The sequence below is a fragment of the Neophocaena asiaeorientalis genome, unplaced genomic scaffold, assembly GCF_003031525.2.
Source record: "Neophocaena asiaeorientalis asiaeorientalis breed wild unplaced genomic scaffold, Neophocaena_asiaeorientalis_V1.1 scaffold521, whole genome shotgun sequence".
NCBI classification, from domain to species: Eukaryota; Metazoa; Chordata; class Mammalia; order Artiodactyla; family Phocoenidae; genus Neophocaena; species Neophocaena asiaeorientalis.
Window position 1 is genome coordinate 2749134 of NW_020174712.1, and position 14475 is coordinate 2763608.

General features: G+C 40.6%; 1 protein-coding gene across 4 annotated transcripts in view; it reads right to left on the minus strand.

Moving 5' to 3' along the window:
• Positions 1 to 9940: 9940 nt before the first annotated feature.
• The window catches only part of CFAP97 (cilia and flagella associated protein 97), a 34748-nt gene continuing 30213 nt past the window's right edge, over positions 9941 to 14475 (minus strand). For 2 of the 4 annotated variants that reach the window (XM_024760022.1, XM_024760023.1), the window contains exons 4-5: positions 14010 to 14160; positions 10481 to 12667 (exon numbers count right to left, since the gene is read on the minus strand). In XM_024760022.1, the coding sequence (XP_024615790.1) occupies positions 12540 to 12667; positions 14010 to 14160 (279 nt within the window). In that variant the 3' untranslated portion in view covers positions 10481 to 12539. Of the gene's footprint in view, positions 10399 to 10480; positions 12668 to 14009; positions 14161 to 14475 lie in introns of those variants that run through there. The other 2 variants (XM_024760024.1, XM_024760021.1) reach the window with 2 other exon arrangements.

The following is a 14475-nucleotide window of genomic DNA, read 5'->3' on the forward strand; positions in this document are numbered from 1 at the left end:
GGCCGGGGGTGCGGGACGTGGGGTATGAGAAGCAGGTGGGCCGTGTGAGCAGTGAGTGAACAGCGGGCCCTCCCTGGCAGGAGCGGGAAGTAGAGAAGGGGACTGAACACTTATTAGTGTCACTATCCCCCTTCTGCACATGACCCAGACGTTGGCCTCCCCCATCCCTGTGAGTGTTACCCCTGAGGCATCGGGAGCGGAGATTTGTGTAAGGAGCCTGTGGAATGCGTCCTCAGCCCAGCTCCTGAGCGCACCCAGAACCCCCAGACCCCTCAGCCTCTGACAGGCAGTACCTCCGCTTACTGTCCTAGCTCTGCAGTCTTCTCACCGTGCAGAGCTGTCAGGCTTGAAGGTCTGGAGGGTTGGGAAGTGTTTAAAGTAACAGCTGGGAATGGAGTATCCTGCCCCCAGGGATTCCTCACTAGCCCTCTTTCCTGCAGAGCTCTCTCCCTAAATGCACCCCTTCTTTTACTAGCACCCCCAATAAACCCTTTTCATTTTTTATGGATATCCTCCCTAAAAGCCTCACCTATGGGTATCTTCTGTCTTTTTAGCCACCTTATTTTGTATTTTGAGTGTATGGGAAAAAGTATGGCAGCTGACAGAGAAGGGAGCTCATAAGGGTAACTTTGAAAGAGAGCTCGCCTCCATGGTTTGTGTTTAAACCTCAATTAACTGAATAATGGCTTCCATTCTGTTTTACTTTGTGTAGAATATGGACCATAAACTGTGCTGAGGCAAAATTTAAAAACACCTACAGCGTGCAACGCAAACTCAGGACAGTAATCATCTTTTTCACTGCCTTGTGCCTGGGACATGGGTGGTGTTTGATACGTATTTGTTGAATGCAAGAATGAATGAGGAAAAGGTGCATCTGAAAATAACATAGAGAACCTGGGGAGTATTTGGGGAAAGTTGAGTCCTTCAGTTGGGTGGGATCTTTTTTTTTTTTTTTTTTTCGATGGCTCATGGGCCCACCCGCTCCGTGGCATGTGGGATCTTCCCAGGCCAGGGCACGAACCCGTGTCCCCTGCATCAGCAGGCGGACTCTTAACCGCTGCGCCACCAGGGAAGCCCCCAGTTGGGTGGGATCTTGAACATGCAGAGGGTAGTAAGTGGACAACCACGTTGGGGTCATGTATTGACCCCAATATAATGTTATGGATGAAAATTTATGGCTGCCTTAAATTCAAATTTCAAGTCCTTAAATACAATTTTACAAACTCTATCATGCCATAAATTCATTTTTCTGCTTCTCTTGAATATGTTTTTATCAGTGCATGAAAAAGTACACTTGTTCCTCATTTGCAGATTCCATATTTGCAAATTAGACTCCTCTCTAAAATTTATTTCTAACCCCTGTGTGTTCATTCTTGGACATGAACAGCACAATGAAAAACTTGCCTGACACGTGTCTCCCCAGCTGAGGTCAAACTAGTCTATGACCTGCCTTCGTGTTTCAGCTCTGCTCCCACTCTGAAAACGGGGCCATTCGTGACCTATTCAGTGCCATGTTTTTCACCTTTTTGTGCTTTCTGTTGGTGATTTCATTGTTTAAAATGGCCCCAAAGCACAGTGATGAAGTGATGTCCAGGGTTTCTAAGTGCTGGAGAGGCTGTGCTGTGCCTTATGGAGGAGATATGTGTGTTAGATGAGCTTCCTTCAGGCCTGAGTGCAGTTGGCCATGAGTTTAATGTTAATGGATCAACCATATATATTAAGTATGTGGCTTTAAACACAAACACATGTAAAACAAGGTTATGTGTTGGTTGGTTGACAAAAATGTAACCAGAAGCTCAAAGGAACCTAACCTGTTATTTCCCTTAGGAGCAGTGAACCAGTATTTGCTAATTCAGTGTTCCTGCTAACACTATAAGACATGACTACCACAAATAATGAGAACCTACTGTTTTATAATTGTAAATGTACAGTGTATGTATTAAGGTTACCTATGTCTCATAAGACATTTTGTAGAATATAATTTTTCTGTATTCTATTCATTTTTAATTCTTGTAGCCCTTTACTAGAGCATCTTTAAACATTTTATTGTAGTTCAGTTTCCCTATTTCTTGCACTTTCTTGCAAATACCGATGAGCCAAATATTACTGAGTGACACTCTATGGTCTCACACGTGCCTGGATGCTGTGGCAGATCCAAAAGCATGATGGGGTCTCTGCCCTCAAGGATTGTCTTTTGCTTTATTTGGGATGTAAAACACGGACTAAAGTCAATACCTGAGGCCATATGACTTAACCACATGATATATAATCTAAAGTCAGTGCTGCCTAAGCTTTCTCTAGCTAAAAGCCTATTTTAGTAATCCAAATACGATGTGATAAAGGTGTGGATTAGAGTGATGGCAGTGAAAATGAGGAATGTGTTATATTTTGAAGAATGACAGGACATAATTCAGACACTGAAGAAAAGTGACCTCAGTTTTGGATATAAGGATTCTGAAGTAACTGAAAACATCTAAAAGGGACCCTAAAAGTAAAGGACTATGTAAAAGTAAAGGAAAGAAGACTAGATAGAAATTTGGAAACTATCTTAAATGTAGCATTTTTTTGTAAACAGTCCTTAAGAATCAATAAAATGAGTAAGTATAAAAACAACAGAGAAGGGACTTCCCTGGTGGCACAGTGGTTAAGAATCCGCCTGCCAATGCAGGGGACACGGGTTCGATCCCTGGTCCGGGAATATCCCACATGCTGCAGAGCAACTAAGCCCGTGTGCCACAGATACTGAGCCTGTGCTCTACAGCCCGTGAGCCGCAACTACTGAAGTCTGCGTGCCTAGAGCTCGTGCTCCGCAACAAGGGAAACCACAGCAATAAGACCACGCACCGCAACAAAGAGTGGCCCCCGCTCGCCGCAACTAGAGAAAGCCCGCACGCAGCAACAAAGACCCAACGCAGCCAAAAATCAATCAATAAAATTAAAAACAAAAAACAACAACAGAGAAGATGCCCGAGATGGTCTTAAAGAAGAGTCACCACCATTAGGGGTTGGAGAGACAGGTGCTAGAACAAGTCATCAGGCAAAACCCAGAGAAAGTATTGAGGTAACCCATGTGGCATCAAAGTAAAGTAGAGGATTATTTCAAAGAGGGCCAATAACAGCCAGTGCCCCAGAGAGGTCAGAAAAGAAGGAGGTAGAGAGAAAGGTCTTGGGATTTGGCAAGGAGGGAGCCATCAGTGACCTGAACGGATTCAGTATGGTGCTGATGAGGTAAGGCAGCATTTTTAAGAGGTTATGGAGGGAGTGGGGAGTGGGGCAGACGGGGGACAACACATATTCACCCCCCACACCTGAGCACACGCCAAAGCAGCAAGTCAGGCACTGGAGCCAAAGTTAATGCCAGACTGACCCAGTCCCTGTCACTGAGGAGGAGTCTTAACAGAGGAAAGTAGAATGTAAATAAGTAACTGCAGTAACTTAGAGACTTCAAGTCCCACAACAGAGGGTTGGTAAGAGAGAAAAACCAGGTGATGGGTTATTGGGTGAATGTGGCAGGCCTGCAGCGAGATGTCAGAGGATTCAGGGTACACACCCTTGGGCTTCTGGAACCCAGTGGACCAGGGGAGACAGGTGGCAGCCAAGGTGGAAGGACCCCTGTGTACAAAGAAAGAATTCTCACACAGCATTCTCAATTTAGTACAAAGAAATAAAAACAGGGTAGTAGCCAGAGGCTCGGTTAGACAAAGGGAATTTTTGCCCCCAAATTTGGAAGATGGGCTCATTTGAAGCCCAATGACTAAGAGGACAGAGAACGGTAAGAATAAAGGGAATGGTAAGCATGGACACAACTGTTTTAGCTTATCCACCAGTCCTTTCATACCAGCATGTGAATACCTACACTGTGCTAGAGCCAGAGAACATACAATTCCAGTAAAACATGATGTCTGCCCTTAGGGAATTTATAGTCTGGGGGGAGGCTGAGCTTAAGGAAGGCTGAAAGGGGTCTGTGGGCGTGATGAGAAGTGAGGCTAAATAATGAGGCGCTTAGTGGGCTCTTCTGAAGAACTTCCATTTTTCTACAACAGTCTCTCAAGAGCCGTTGAACTTTTAAAGCAAGGAAGTGAGGCGATCAAGTTTTCGCTTCAGCACTTCAGCAGTAGCGTGGAGAAGGGATTGGGGGCAAGGAGACAGCAGTGGAGGTGAGAAACGATTACCTGGAATCAAAGCGATAACAGCAGGATGACGTGAGGACCTGCAGTGGGTTTAAAAGGGGTAGAGAGTGAGCACGGGGGAAGAGGCTGGGGTTATTCCCGGGACTCAGTCACTGGTGGGAACCAGACGAACGGGGATCACGGCCACCACCACCCTCAACCCTGGGGGGGCTAAGGGGGGGATGAGACAACGGGGCTGCTTCGTCTGACAGCTGCCCAGACCCCTCCAGGCTCGAGACTAACGCGACTCATTGGGCAGTTTCACTGTAACATCGAAGAATCCTCTCTCAAAGCAGAGTGTATTTATGATTCATAAAGGATTTCCATAGTGGCAGAGCAGGTAATGCCAACCAGTGGTCTCTCTGCAAACGACTAGAAAAAGGGCTCAAACTATTTAAAAGAAAATTTTGCTTGAAGGCAGAGGGGAGCTAACAGGGCATGGGGAATTGGGGCCAAGATTTTGGGGAAGACATCCTGAGAAAAGAGTCTGGTGTTCGGGGTCCATTTCCCCAGGAGGTGGGAGGTGTCTGAAAGTCGTGGAAATATGGCTGGAAGGCTGAGAACTAGAAAGCGATTCTGAGAGCCTCTCAGGGAGGGAAGCGGGGCCCGCCCAGGGAGGGAAGCCCTGGGAGCCCTCCTGCAGCAGGAAGAGGGAACCGGAGACCCGCTGGCCCTGCAGTCGCTGATGCCGGCCTTCAGTCCATCTTGTCCCTTTAGCTGGATTAGGGAGATTTGGGATTGTGAGCACCCCTGCTCCCTGCCAGAAGCAAAAGTAAATGTCGTCTGCAAGAAAATATCATCCAGAGCAAAGGGTCAACAAATGTTTTCTCTGAAGGACAAGGCAGTAAATATTTCAGGCTGTGGCGGTCAGATGGTCTTTGACACAGCACAGTTCTGCCCTATTGCAAAAGCAGCCCTGGGTAAGACAAATGAACCCAGCGTGGCTGGACCATAAAACTTCATGTACAGACACTGAAATGTGAACTCCATATAATATTCACACGTCACAAAATATTCTTTTGACTTAAAAAACCATTTAAAAAGGTAAAAGCCACAAAAATGGGCTCTGGGCTGCTGAATTTGGCTAATGTGCTGTAAGTCGCTGAACCCTGATCTAGAGCTTCTAGTTTTTCCTACAATTTTTCATATAAACTAAACCAAAACCACAAATATAATTTTAAAACATCCTATAAAAATATATTCTAAAGGGCCATGGTGTAAAAAGTGGAAATCAGAAGGGCAACTCAAAAATATTTTGAACTTGAAAATAAAAATACCATGTTATCAAAACTTGTGGGAGACAGCTAAAGCTATGCTAAGAGGAAATTTATAGCCTTTGATGCATCTATTGGAAAAGAAGGGCTGAAAATCAGTGAACTATACATCCATTCCAAGAAGTTTAAAAAATAACAGCAAATTAAACCCAAAGAATAAAGCTGGAAGTAAATAACTAAAGTAATAGAATTAATGAAAAAAGAGACAATCAACAGTGCCAGGTGAACTGCATATTTAAGTGTGAAAGGCAAAACTTTTAGAAGAAAACTGAGCAGCATTTTTTCATATCCTTGGGTAAATGAAAATGTATAAAGCCCAACATTTTAAAAAGTACTAATCATGCAAGAAAAGACTGACAAACTGGACTAAACTAAAATTAAGAATTTCTGTTCAGAGACACCATTTATAGTGAAAAGGCAAGCCAGACTAGGAGAAAATTTTTGTAACATGACTCCACTGGGACTGATCACATCCAGAACACATAACTGCTCCTGTAACAAGAAAAAGACATCCAGCCAACAGAAAAACAGGCCAAAAGCTTGAAAAGGTACCTTACAAAAGATGTCCCAGGGCTTCCCTGGTAGCACAGTGGTTGAGAGTCCGCCTGCCGATGCAGGGGACGCAGGTTAGGCCAATGTTCAATCTTATTAGCCAGAGTAATGCAGTTTAAAAAAAAAAAAAAAAAAATCACAAGATAGGGACTTCCCCAGCAGTCCAGTGGTTGACTCTGCCTTCCAATGCAGGGGGTGCGGGTTTGATCCCTGGTTGGGGAACTCAGATCCCACATGCCAAGGGGTGTGGCCAAAAATTTAAAAAAAAAAAAATTACAAGATACCATTACATACACACCTAAATGGTTAAACCTTAAAAACAACTGACACTAAATATGAGTGAGGATATGGAACTACAGGAACTAATACACTTCTGCAAGAGCATAAGCTGGTACATTCACTCTGGGAAACTCTGGCACTGTCTATCGAATATGTAGACTGCACAGCAACTCCACTCCTAAGCATAGGCCCCACCAAAATGCACGTGCAGGTCAAGGCACATCTACAGAAATCTTTGTATTGGCATTACTTATAATAGTCAAAACCTGGAAACCACTTGAAATGTCCATCAGCCACAGACTGGATAAATGGATCGTGGTATAGTCATACATTAGAATACTACACAGAAATGAGCACCGACGAATTACAGCCACAGGCGACGACGTGGAAGAATCTCACAAATCTAAGTACGTTCAGCAAAAGCACTGAGACACAAAAGAATATAATTCCATTCGTATGACATTCAGAAACAGGCAAAACCACACAATGGTGTTAAAAGTTAAGCCGGTGGTTACCTTCTGGCAGGCAGAGAGGATTGTAACAGGGAGGGATCCCCACAGGATCTCATGAGTTCGCCCCACAGGCCCACTGAATTCGGGAGAAGGTGGTGAAAATCACAGCCCAAGAGGTGCAGACAAATGACTCGAGAGAAGTGGTCAATAAATTGATTCCAGACAGCACTGGACAAGACACAGAGAGGCTTGCCAGCCTATTTATCTGCTCCACGAAGACTTGTTAGAAAAGTAAAAATGCTGAAGAAGCCCACGTTTGAACTGGGAAAACTCATGGAGCTTCAAGGTGAAGGGAGCAATTCTGGACAAGCTTGGGGATGAGGGAGGTGAAAGAGCTGGTGGAGATGAACCACCAGTCCAAGAATCTGTTTAAAACTCAGATTCTGGGGCTTCCCTGGTGGCGCAGTGGTTGAGAATCTGCCTGCCAATGCAGCGGACACGGGTTCGAGCCCTGGTCTGGGAAGATCCCACATGCCGCGGAGCAAATGGCCCCGTGAGCCACAGCTACTGAACCTGCGCGTCTGGAGCCTGTGCTCTGCAACAAGAGAGGCCGCGACAGTGAGAGGCCCGCGCACTGCAATGAAGAGTGGCCCCTGCTCTCTGCAACTAGAGAAAGCCCTCGCACAGAAATTAAGACCCAACACAGCCAGCATAAATAAATAAATAAATATATTAAAAAAAAAACTCAGACTCTGAATGGTGACAAATAAAAAATCTCATTTGTGAAAAAGAAGTCGGGAGGGGGCAGATCTTGTGAGTTCTTGGCAATATTCTAACTCTTGATCTGCTTAGTGGTGACCCAGGGGTTTGCTCTGTGACAACATGAGTTGTACATTTGTTTTGTGCCCTTTTCTGTATTTCTGTAATACTTAAACAGCTATCAACAAAATCTATGGAATGTCATTTTCTTGTGGATATTCACCTCAAAGACCACATTCCCCGAAATATAATTTAAAATGAAATCTTCTCAAATTAACAGTAGAATTAGGTTTTTCTAGTTTGTATACCTAACTACATGGGAAGCAGATATATTTGCTTAATTTGGGATATTTTCTTCATGAAACATAAAGATTCTCATAATGAAATAAAGAAACCAAAGCATACTCAAAACTTGGAGATCAGCTATAATCCCCAAATATATGAAATAAATGTAATGTGATTTTCGGTGAAGACTATCTTGGTAATATACATACTCTAAGAATTTCAAACCTTAATTTTTAATCATTTTTTTCGTGACTAGCCAAATTCTTTTACTATAATAGTGGATACAAAATTAGGTTCATAGGAAAAAACCCCGTGTCTCATTAAATTATAGTAAAATAATGACATGTTACCTTGTAAATTTTACTTTGTAAAGCAGTAAAACCTTAAAAATATCTAGAACAAACAGTGCAATTTACCTGAACTTACAAACTGGATTCTGAAATAGAGACACAGAACATTAAGATTGTATTATGGTGGCTCCAGAAATATCTCTAAGTGGACTAAAAAACAGTCACCAGAATTTTAGAACCGAACAAAATTTTCTGCTGTAATGTAATCTTATTTGCTATAAGCATCCTTTAACTTCCTAGTTGAGAGCTCAAATACACTACAGCAGAACTACTCAGTGATTTACTCCAAAGGCATTGTTATTTAACCCTCATCCAAAAAATTCCTAATGTTTTAGCAGCAACTTTTAAAAAGAGTATTTCTTATCATTCATAATACATATATTACATATGAAATGTTGATGTGAACTTTTTAAAAAACACTGCTTCAAGCTATAAAAGTGTCTGTTGTTGCATCATAACAGTTTTACAGGACAAATTAGATGATGTGGTTTGAAGAGATGAGGATCAAGAATGTAATTTCTTTTTTAAAATTTATTTTATGTTTGGCTGCGTTGGGTCTTCGTTACTGTGCGTGGGCTTTCTCTAGCTGATGTAAGCGGGGGCTACTCTTCGTTGTGGTGCGCTGGCTTCTCATTGCGGTGGCTTCTCTCGTTGCGGAGCACGGGCTCTAGGCACGTGGGCTTCAGTAGTTGTGGCACGTGGGCTCAGCAGTTGTGGCTCGCGGGCTCTAGAGCGCAGGCTCAGTAGTTGTGGCACACGGGCTTAGCTGCTCCGCAGCATGTGGGATATTCCCGGACCAGGGCTCAAACCCGTGTCTCCTGCACTGGCAGGTGGATTTGTAACCACTGCACCACCAGGAAAGCCCAAGAATGTAATTTTAAGCAAACACTTTGCCACATAAATGTCATAGTTTCAAAGATATAAATATTAATATCCTCTTTCCAATTTCATTCTCGCTAATTCTTAGTCATGTAAGGCACATAAAAGTTATTATTCTAATTTTTAAAATGGAAATAAGAGAGTGCATTTGAGAGACAGACATAGGATCAAAACTCAGTTATCTTTCATTCTTTTCTTTGTTTCTTCACTGTGCCAAGCTAGTTCTTCATCCCTAAAACACATTACAGTGGACTGGAAAATTTAAAAAGGATGTTGATTTTTGTTTAATTTTCTTACTATCTTTATTCATAGAAATAAAGTATTCATGACCATTAAGCACATTTTCTAGGATGGTTTACAATCATTTATAGGTTTAGACTTTGGCATTTAAGATATTAAACATTTTATGAATTAAATTATTAAAACAGAATAACTTAAACTTGTGTCTCCAGCTTCATACTGGTCATAATCCTTTTCACACTGTGCAGTACTTGAATTTGAAGATGAGAAGTACACAATCATGTCCATCCCAATGACCTCTTTTTAAAGTTATCTAGGTATCCATTTTGGACATTTGGGTTAACAAGCTGAAAACAACTGCATTACACTACATTTATAAGCAAATAAGAAAAATTTCATTCAGAGTAGTAGCTAAGAAAGCAGCTTTTTATGGAGATTGAAAAAAGGAAGTAGGGGAAGTATGAGGTAATTGCTATCCCTTAGAAAATAACTTTAATAGTTCAAAATCTTTCATAGGTCTTCCCTGGTAGCTCAGTGGTTGAGAGTCCGCCTGCCGATGCAGGGGACACGGGTTCGTGCCCCGGTCTGGGAGGATCCCACATGCCGCGGAGCTACTGGCCCCGTGAGCCATGGCCGCTGAGCCTGCGCGTCCGGAGCCTGTGCTCCGCAACGGGAGAGGCCACAACAGTGAGAGGCCCGCGTACCGCAAAAAAAAAAAAAAAAATCTTTCATAGAATCTTATTAAAAAGGATGTAACATCAGTTTAACATTTCAAAGGTATGAAAATAACTCTCAATAAGAACCCTGCCTAGTAATTGTAGACCTTGGATTAGTATAATTTCTAGTTGCACGTGTCAATCTTCAAAATATATATCTTAGGTTCAAGTGAACCAAATGTAAAGTAGTGCTAGAGGATCCTACACTTTTTTTATGTTCTTGAAAATGAAAATAGTATACTTATGATTCCTTCATAAAAATACCCCTTAAACCATGACATCTTAGAAGTACCTTGACTTATATCAGAGAATATCACATTTTTCAACTCCTGTCCCTCTATTTATACTTACCATATAAACGAATCATGACAACAGAATTGTAAATTCCACTTTGAAAAGATGAATATTGTTGCTCTTCCTGACTTCTACTTCAAGTTGAACCCCTGTTATCAGAAATACTTAGATGAACCTCCCCTGTTAACGTAGTAAAAACTAAAGGCATTATATTAGTATCTAAAATCAAAATACAAAGAAAAATAAATTTAATGATCAAAAATAAAAGTACAGCCTTATCTATAAAATTATAATTGTATCCTGACATAGGGTAGCAAAGACCATACAAAATGTATTCAGAGACTAATGCTATTACATAAAAGGTTTCATACCTTTTTTTCTCTAACAACTTAAAAATCCATTTTAAAAAGTTGGCTAACTCACTATTGAGCAGATATTGAAATGCTGAATTTTAAATTCAACATTATCATATCGCTCCTTAAAGATATGTTGTTATACAAACATTAAAAGTGCAATAAGTTAAAAAAACAAAACAAAAACCTTGGTTTAGTATAGCTAAAATTTATATATAAAGCAGAGCACTAAGTGATGGAAAAATCTGTTCACCAGAACAGAATATCAAATAACAGCAAAGGAACATTATAAGCTCAAAGGAAGCAGCAGAAAAATCTCACAATCAGGTTGTGTTCACACAAATTTTTTAACCCCATTCTTCCCACGTTTCACAGGCCCTATCTGAAACAAAATCTATCAATACAAACTAAGACCAAGAAATTCTGAATGGATGTTCAGTAAAATGCAGTTTGGCTTACTGCCAAAGGTATTAAGAAAAGTAAGTTTGGCGTGCACGCTACAGAGCTTGAGTTAACCCAGAAAAACAAATCTTACTGTGGTTACAGATAAAAAATTCACACTAAGAAAAAGAAAGATCTAGCATTTAATATAGAAACTTCCCAATACATTTTAAGGTATACAGAAAAGGCCAGTAATGAAACAGTGATAATTAGGAGAGCAGAAGCAACATGACCTAGATATACTTTGTTGTATAATATAAGAGCCTTTAGAGATTGACAGAAAAATATTCTAATTTTAAAAGTCAACTATATTACACCCTACTCGCCATTACTACTTCTATTTAAGGTTATTAGGACTTTAAAAGTGGGACTGATAAAAATGATACTTCCAGGATTCAACACAAATGCCCAAACCAAAACAAAGCAAGAAAGTTAGCTGACATTTAAAGTAGCCTCAACAAACGTGATTTTTTTCCCCTTTATCATTCACATTTTTAGTTTTCTTTTTCAGCCCTTAAAAACACTAGCTGGAATTTCTACAGCTGCGAGACAATGCATTTCTTTCTTTTCTTCTCACTTAAAACAATAAACTCTAAGTATAACACAACTCATTAACAGCATCACTTAAAACACAACTCAGGATCTGCTTCTTGGCTCTTCAAACTGGTGGTGCTATTTTGCTGATTCAAGAGATACTTGCTTTTGCTTATGATGATCTGGTCCTTGGACAAACTATTCACAATGCAGTAGCTCTAAAGAAACCTAATTTCTCAGAATCATTACTTTCCCTGAATATATAAAAACATGAAAGAGGAGCTTCTAAGTTGAGCTTTCTAATACAGTTTGAAATGGTTCAGAATGGTTGATAACGTGTTTGAGCTCTAACTCAGTTCCCTTCTACGGAAGTAGTAGGCACCTCTGGTCAATCACAAGGATTGCCCCAGTTCAAGCTTCACTCAATCTGCTCATCAAATCTAAATCAGCTCCACCAGTGAAAACAAATTTCAAGATTTGTTTCATAATAACTATCTTATAATTAAGTTATAAGTCACACTGCCCAAGTTCTGAAGCAAAGAGAAAACAAAGTCAGTCAGGAGCTATGCTCATGGTATAAAGCTTACAAGAAATGAAAAAAACAACAAACAAGAACTATATAGCTAACATCTTGGGTCCAACATTCAGCGATGCTATCACAACTGTTTTGTCAGTCTGACAGCTGAACCAATTTCTATGTTGAGAAAACACACCGGCATACTACCATTTCTCTGTAAAATACATACAAGTCTCCTATAAACTCCTCCTCACAGGAAACACTGATTTTATATTAAATTGTCTTTTTCAAAACAATTCTGCATCAAATTACAATAAATTACAAGTCACTGTTGTACACCTTAAATTGCTTAAAGAAGTATTTAGATGTTTATACAGAGAATGATAGTAATATACAAAAGCACTTCAATGAGAATTTGATGATCAATGTTTAAAGTAAAAAGTTTTTATAACCAAGCTGTACGGACATTAGGGGGCTTAGGTCTTAGCGACAGGCCACTGGATGTGTCAAACGCTGATTGCTCACTCTTACAACTGAGACCACTGGTAGCACTGGATGTCCTGGAAGCTCCTCCTGAAAATATATAAAGAATAAGAAATGATTTGAATTATTTAAACTAAATCAGCATCTAATAAACTTCTTCTCCTATCTTGAAGCCCAGAATAAAATTGTCTTCCCTATCTCACAGGTGTTTTTAAGTCTAATGTGATTCTCAACCAGGAATGTACTTCTGAATTCCCCATGGAACTTAAAAATATAATAACAAACATGCCCAAATGCTATATTAGGGCATTTTGAGTCAATAGATTTGGAGTGGGAATAAATGTTTTTAAAAGCTTCTCAAAGAATTCAAGTGGGAAAAAAATCTCTATGTATAACCATTTCTTCAACAAAAAATTTACTGCTTTCAAGGCATAATACTAAGTATGAGTAATTGGAATAAGACCGTTTCTTAGTCATGAACTCTGCCAAGGAAATGATGCTTGAAGGATGAATGAATGGAATTACTAGTCATTTGAGTGTTTAAGATTACAAGCGGTTCCAACTTTCTCTTAGGATTAGCTTCTACAGACTTTATAGTTTTTTTTTTTTTTTTTTTTTTTTTTGCAGTACGCGGGCCTCTCACTGCTGTGGCCTCTCCCGTTGTGGAGCACAGGCTCCGGATGCGCAGGCTCAGCGGCCATGGCTCACGGGCCCAGCCGCTCCGCGGCATGTGGGATCTTCCCGGACCGGGGCACAAACCCGTGTCGCCTGCATCAGCAGGCGGACTCTCAACCACTGCGCCACCAGGGAAGCCCCAGACTTTATAGCTTTGAACACATACATGAACTAACAGCACAGACTTCTGTAAGGAAAAGGTCTGGCCTTTCCATGCGTCACACACCCTAGCACTCAGTGGTCACTCCCACCTGCGTTCTCCGGGACACACTACCGGCCAAGCATGTAACGGATCATATATTAAGTATTAAGAGGGATTAATCTGATGACTACAGATTTGCTAATTCTTCTTTTAGTTACCAATGAGGAAGAAAAAGCACATATCAGGGCTGGAAGATACTACTAAAAATTCTTAACTGGCTAAAGAGAATGTTACAGTGATTTTAAATAGCATATCTGTTCCATTTCTTCCTTAAATAAACATATTGAAAGTAAAAGTCTCTCCTCCATTATCTAAGAGATAACTGGTATTTTCAATTGTTTTTTCTCCTGGTTTCCTTCCTATGCTGCCATTATACACTGTAAATGAAACCTGAAATTAATGAAGTAACACAAATAAAACAAAGCATGCCAGTGAAAAACAACAGACAGCATTCCAGAAGTCAGCATTTAGAACTCTATCATAAGAACCGAAGTTATATGTTTTTAAAAGGACAAAAGACACAAACAAGTACAAAATAATTTTGAGTATGCTTACTTAACGGGCTGTACTGGCCAAGAGTGGACCTCACTCGTCTGGAGGTCGGGGATGAGCTGAGATAACCCATGTTGCGGTGATAGTCTGTCAGCTGTTCTGAGCGTTTCATACCAACTGTTGGTTTCACAGCTTCAAGCCGTTTCAATAAAGCCTTCATTTAAAGACAACCCATTTAAAAGCCAATGTTAGAAAAATAGCAATAGTTTTTTAGAAAGGCGAATACTTTCTAGAACCTGAAATTCACAAAATGAAGTAGAAAAGACTTTAAGTCACTGTGAAAAAATATTTCAAATAAGGTACTTTCAGGAAAATCTAAGGGTTTTCACCTATCCTATGGCTAACCAAAACCGCCATGATTTTAACAGACGACTATAGGCACATCTCTCTTCCTTGTCAGGTTACAATCTTAGAAAAGGTGCTGTAAGCTGAAATACATTAAACCTGATTTTCTCATAGAAATGACATA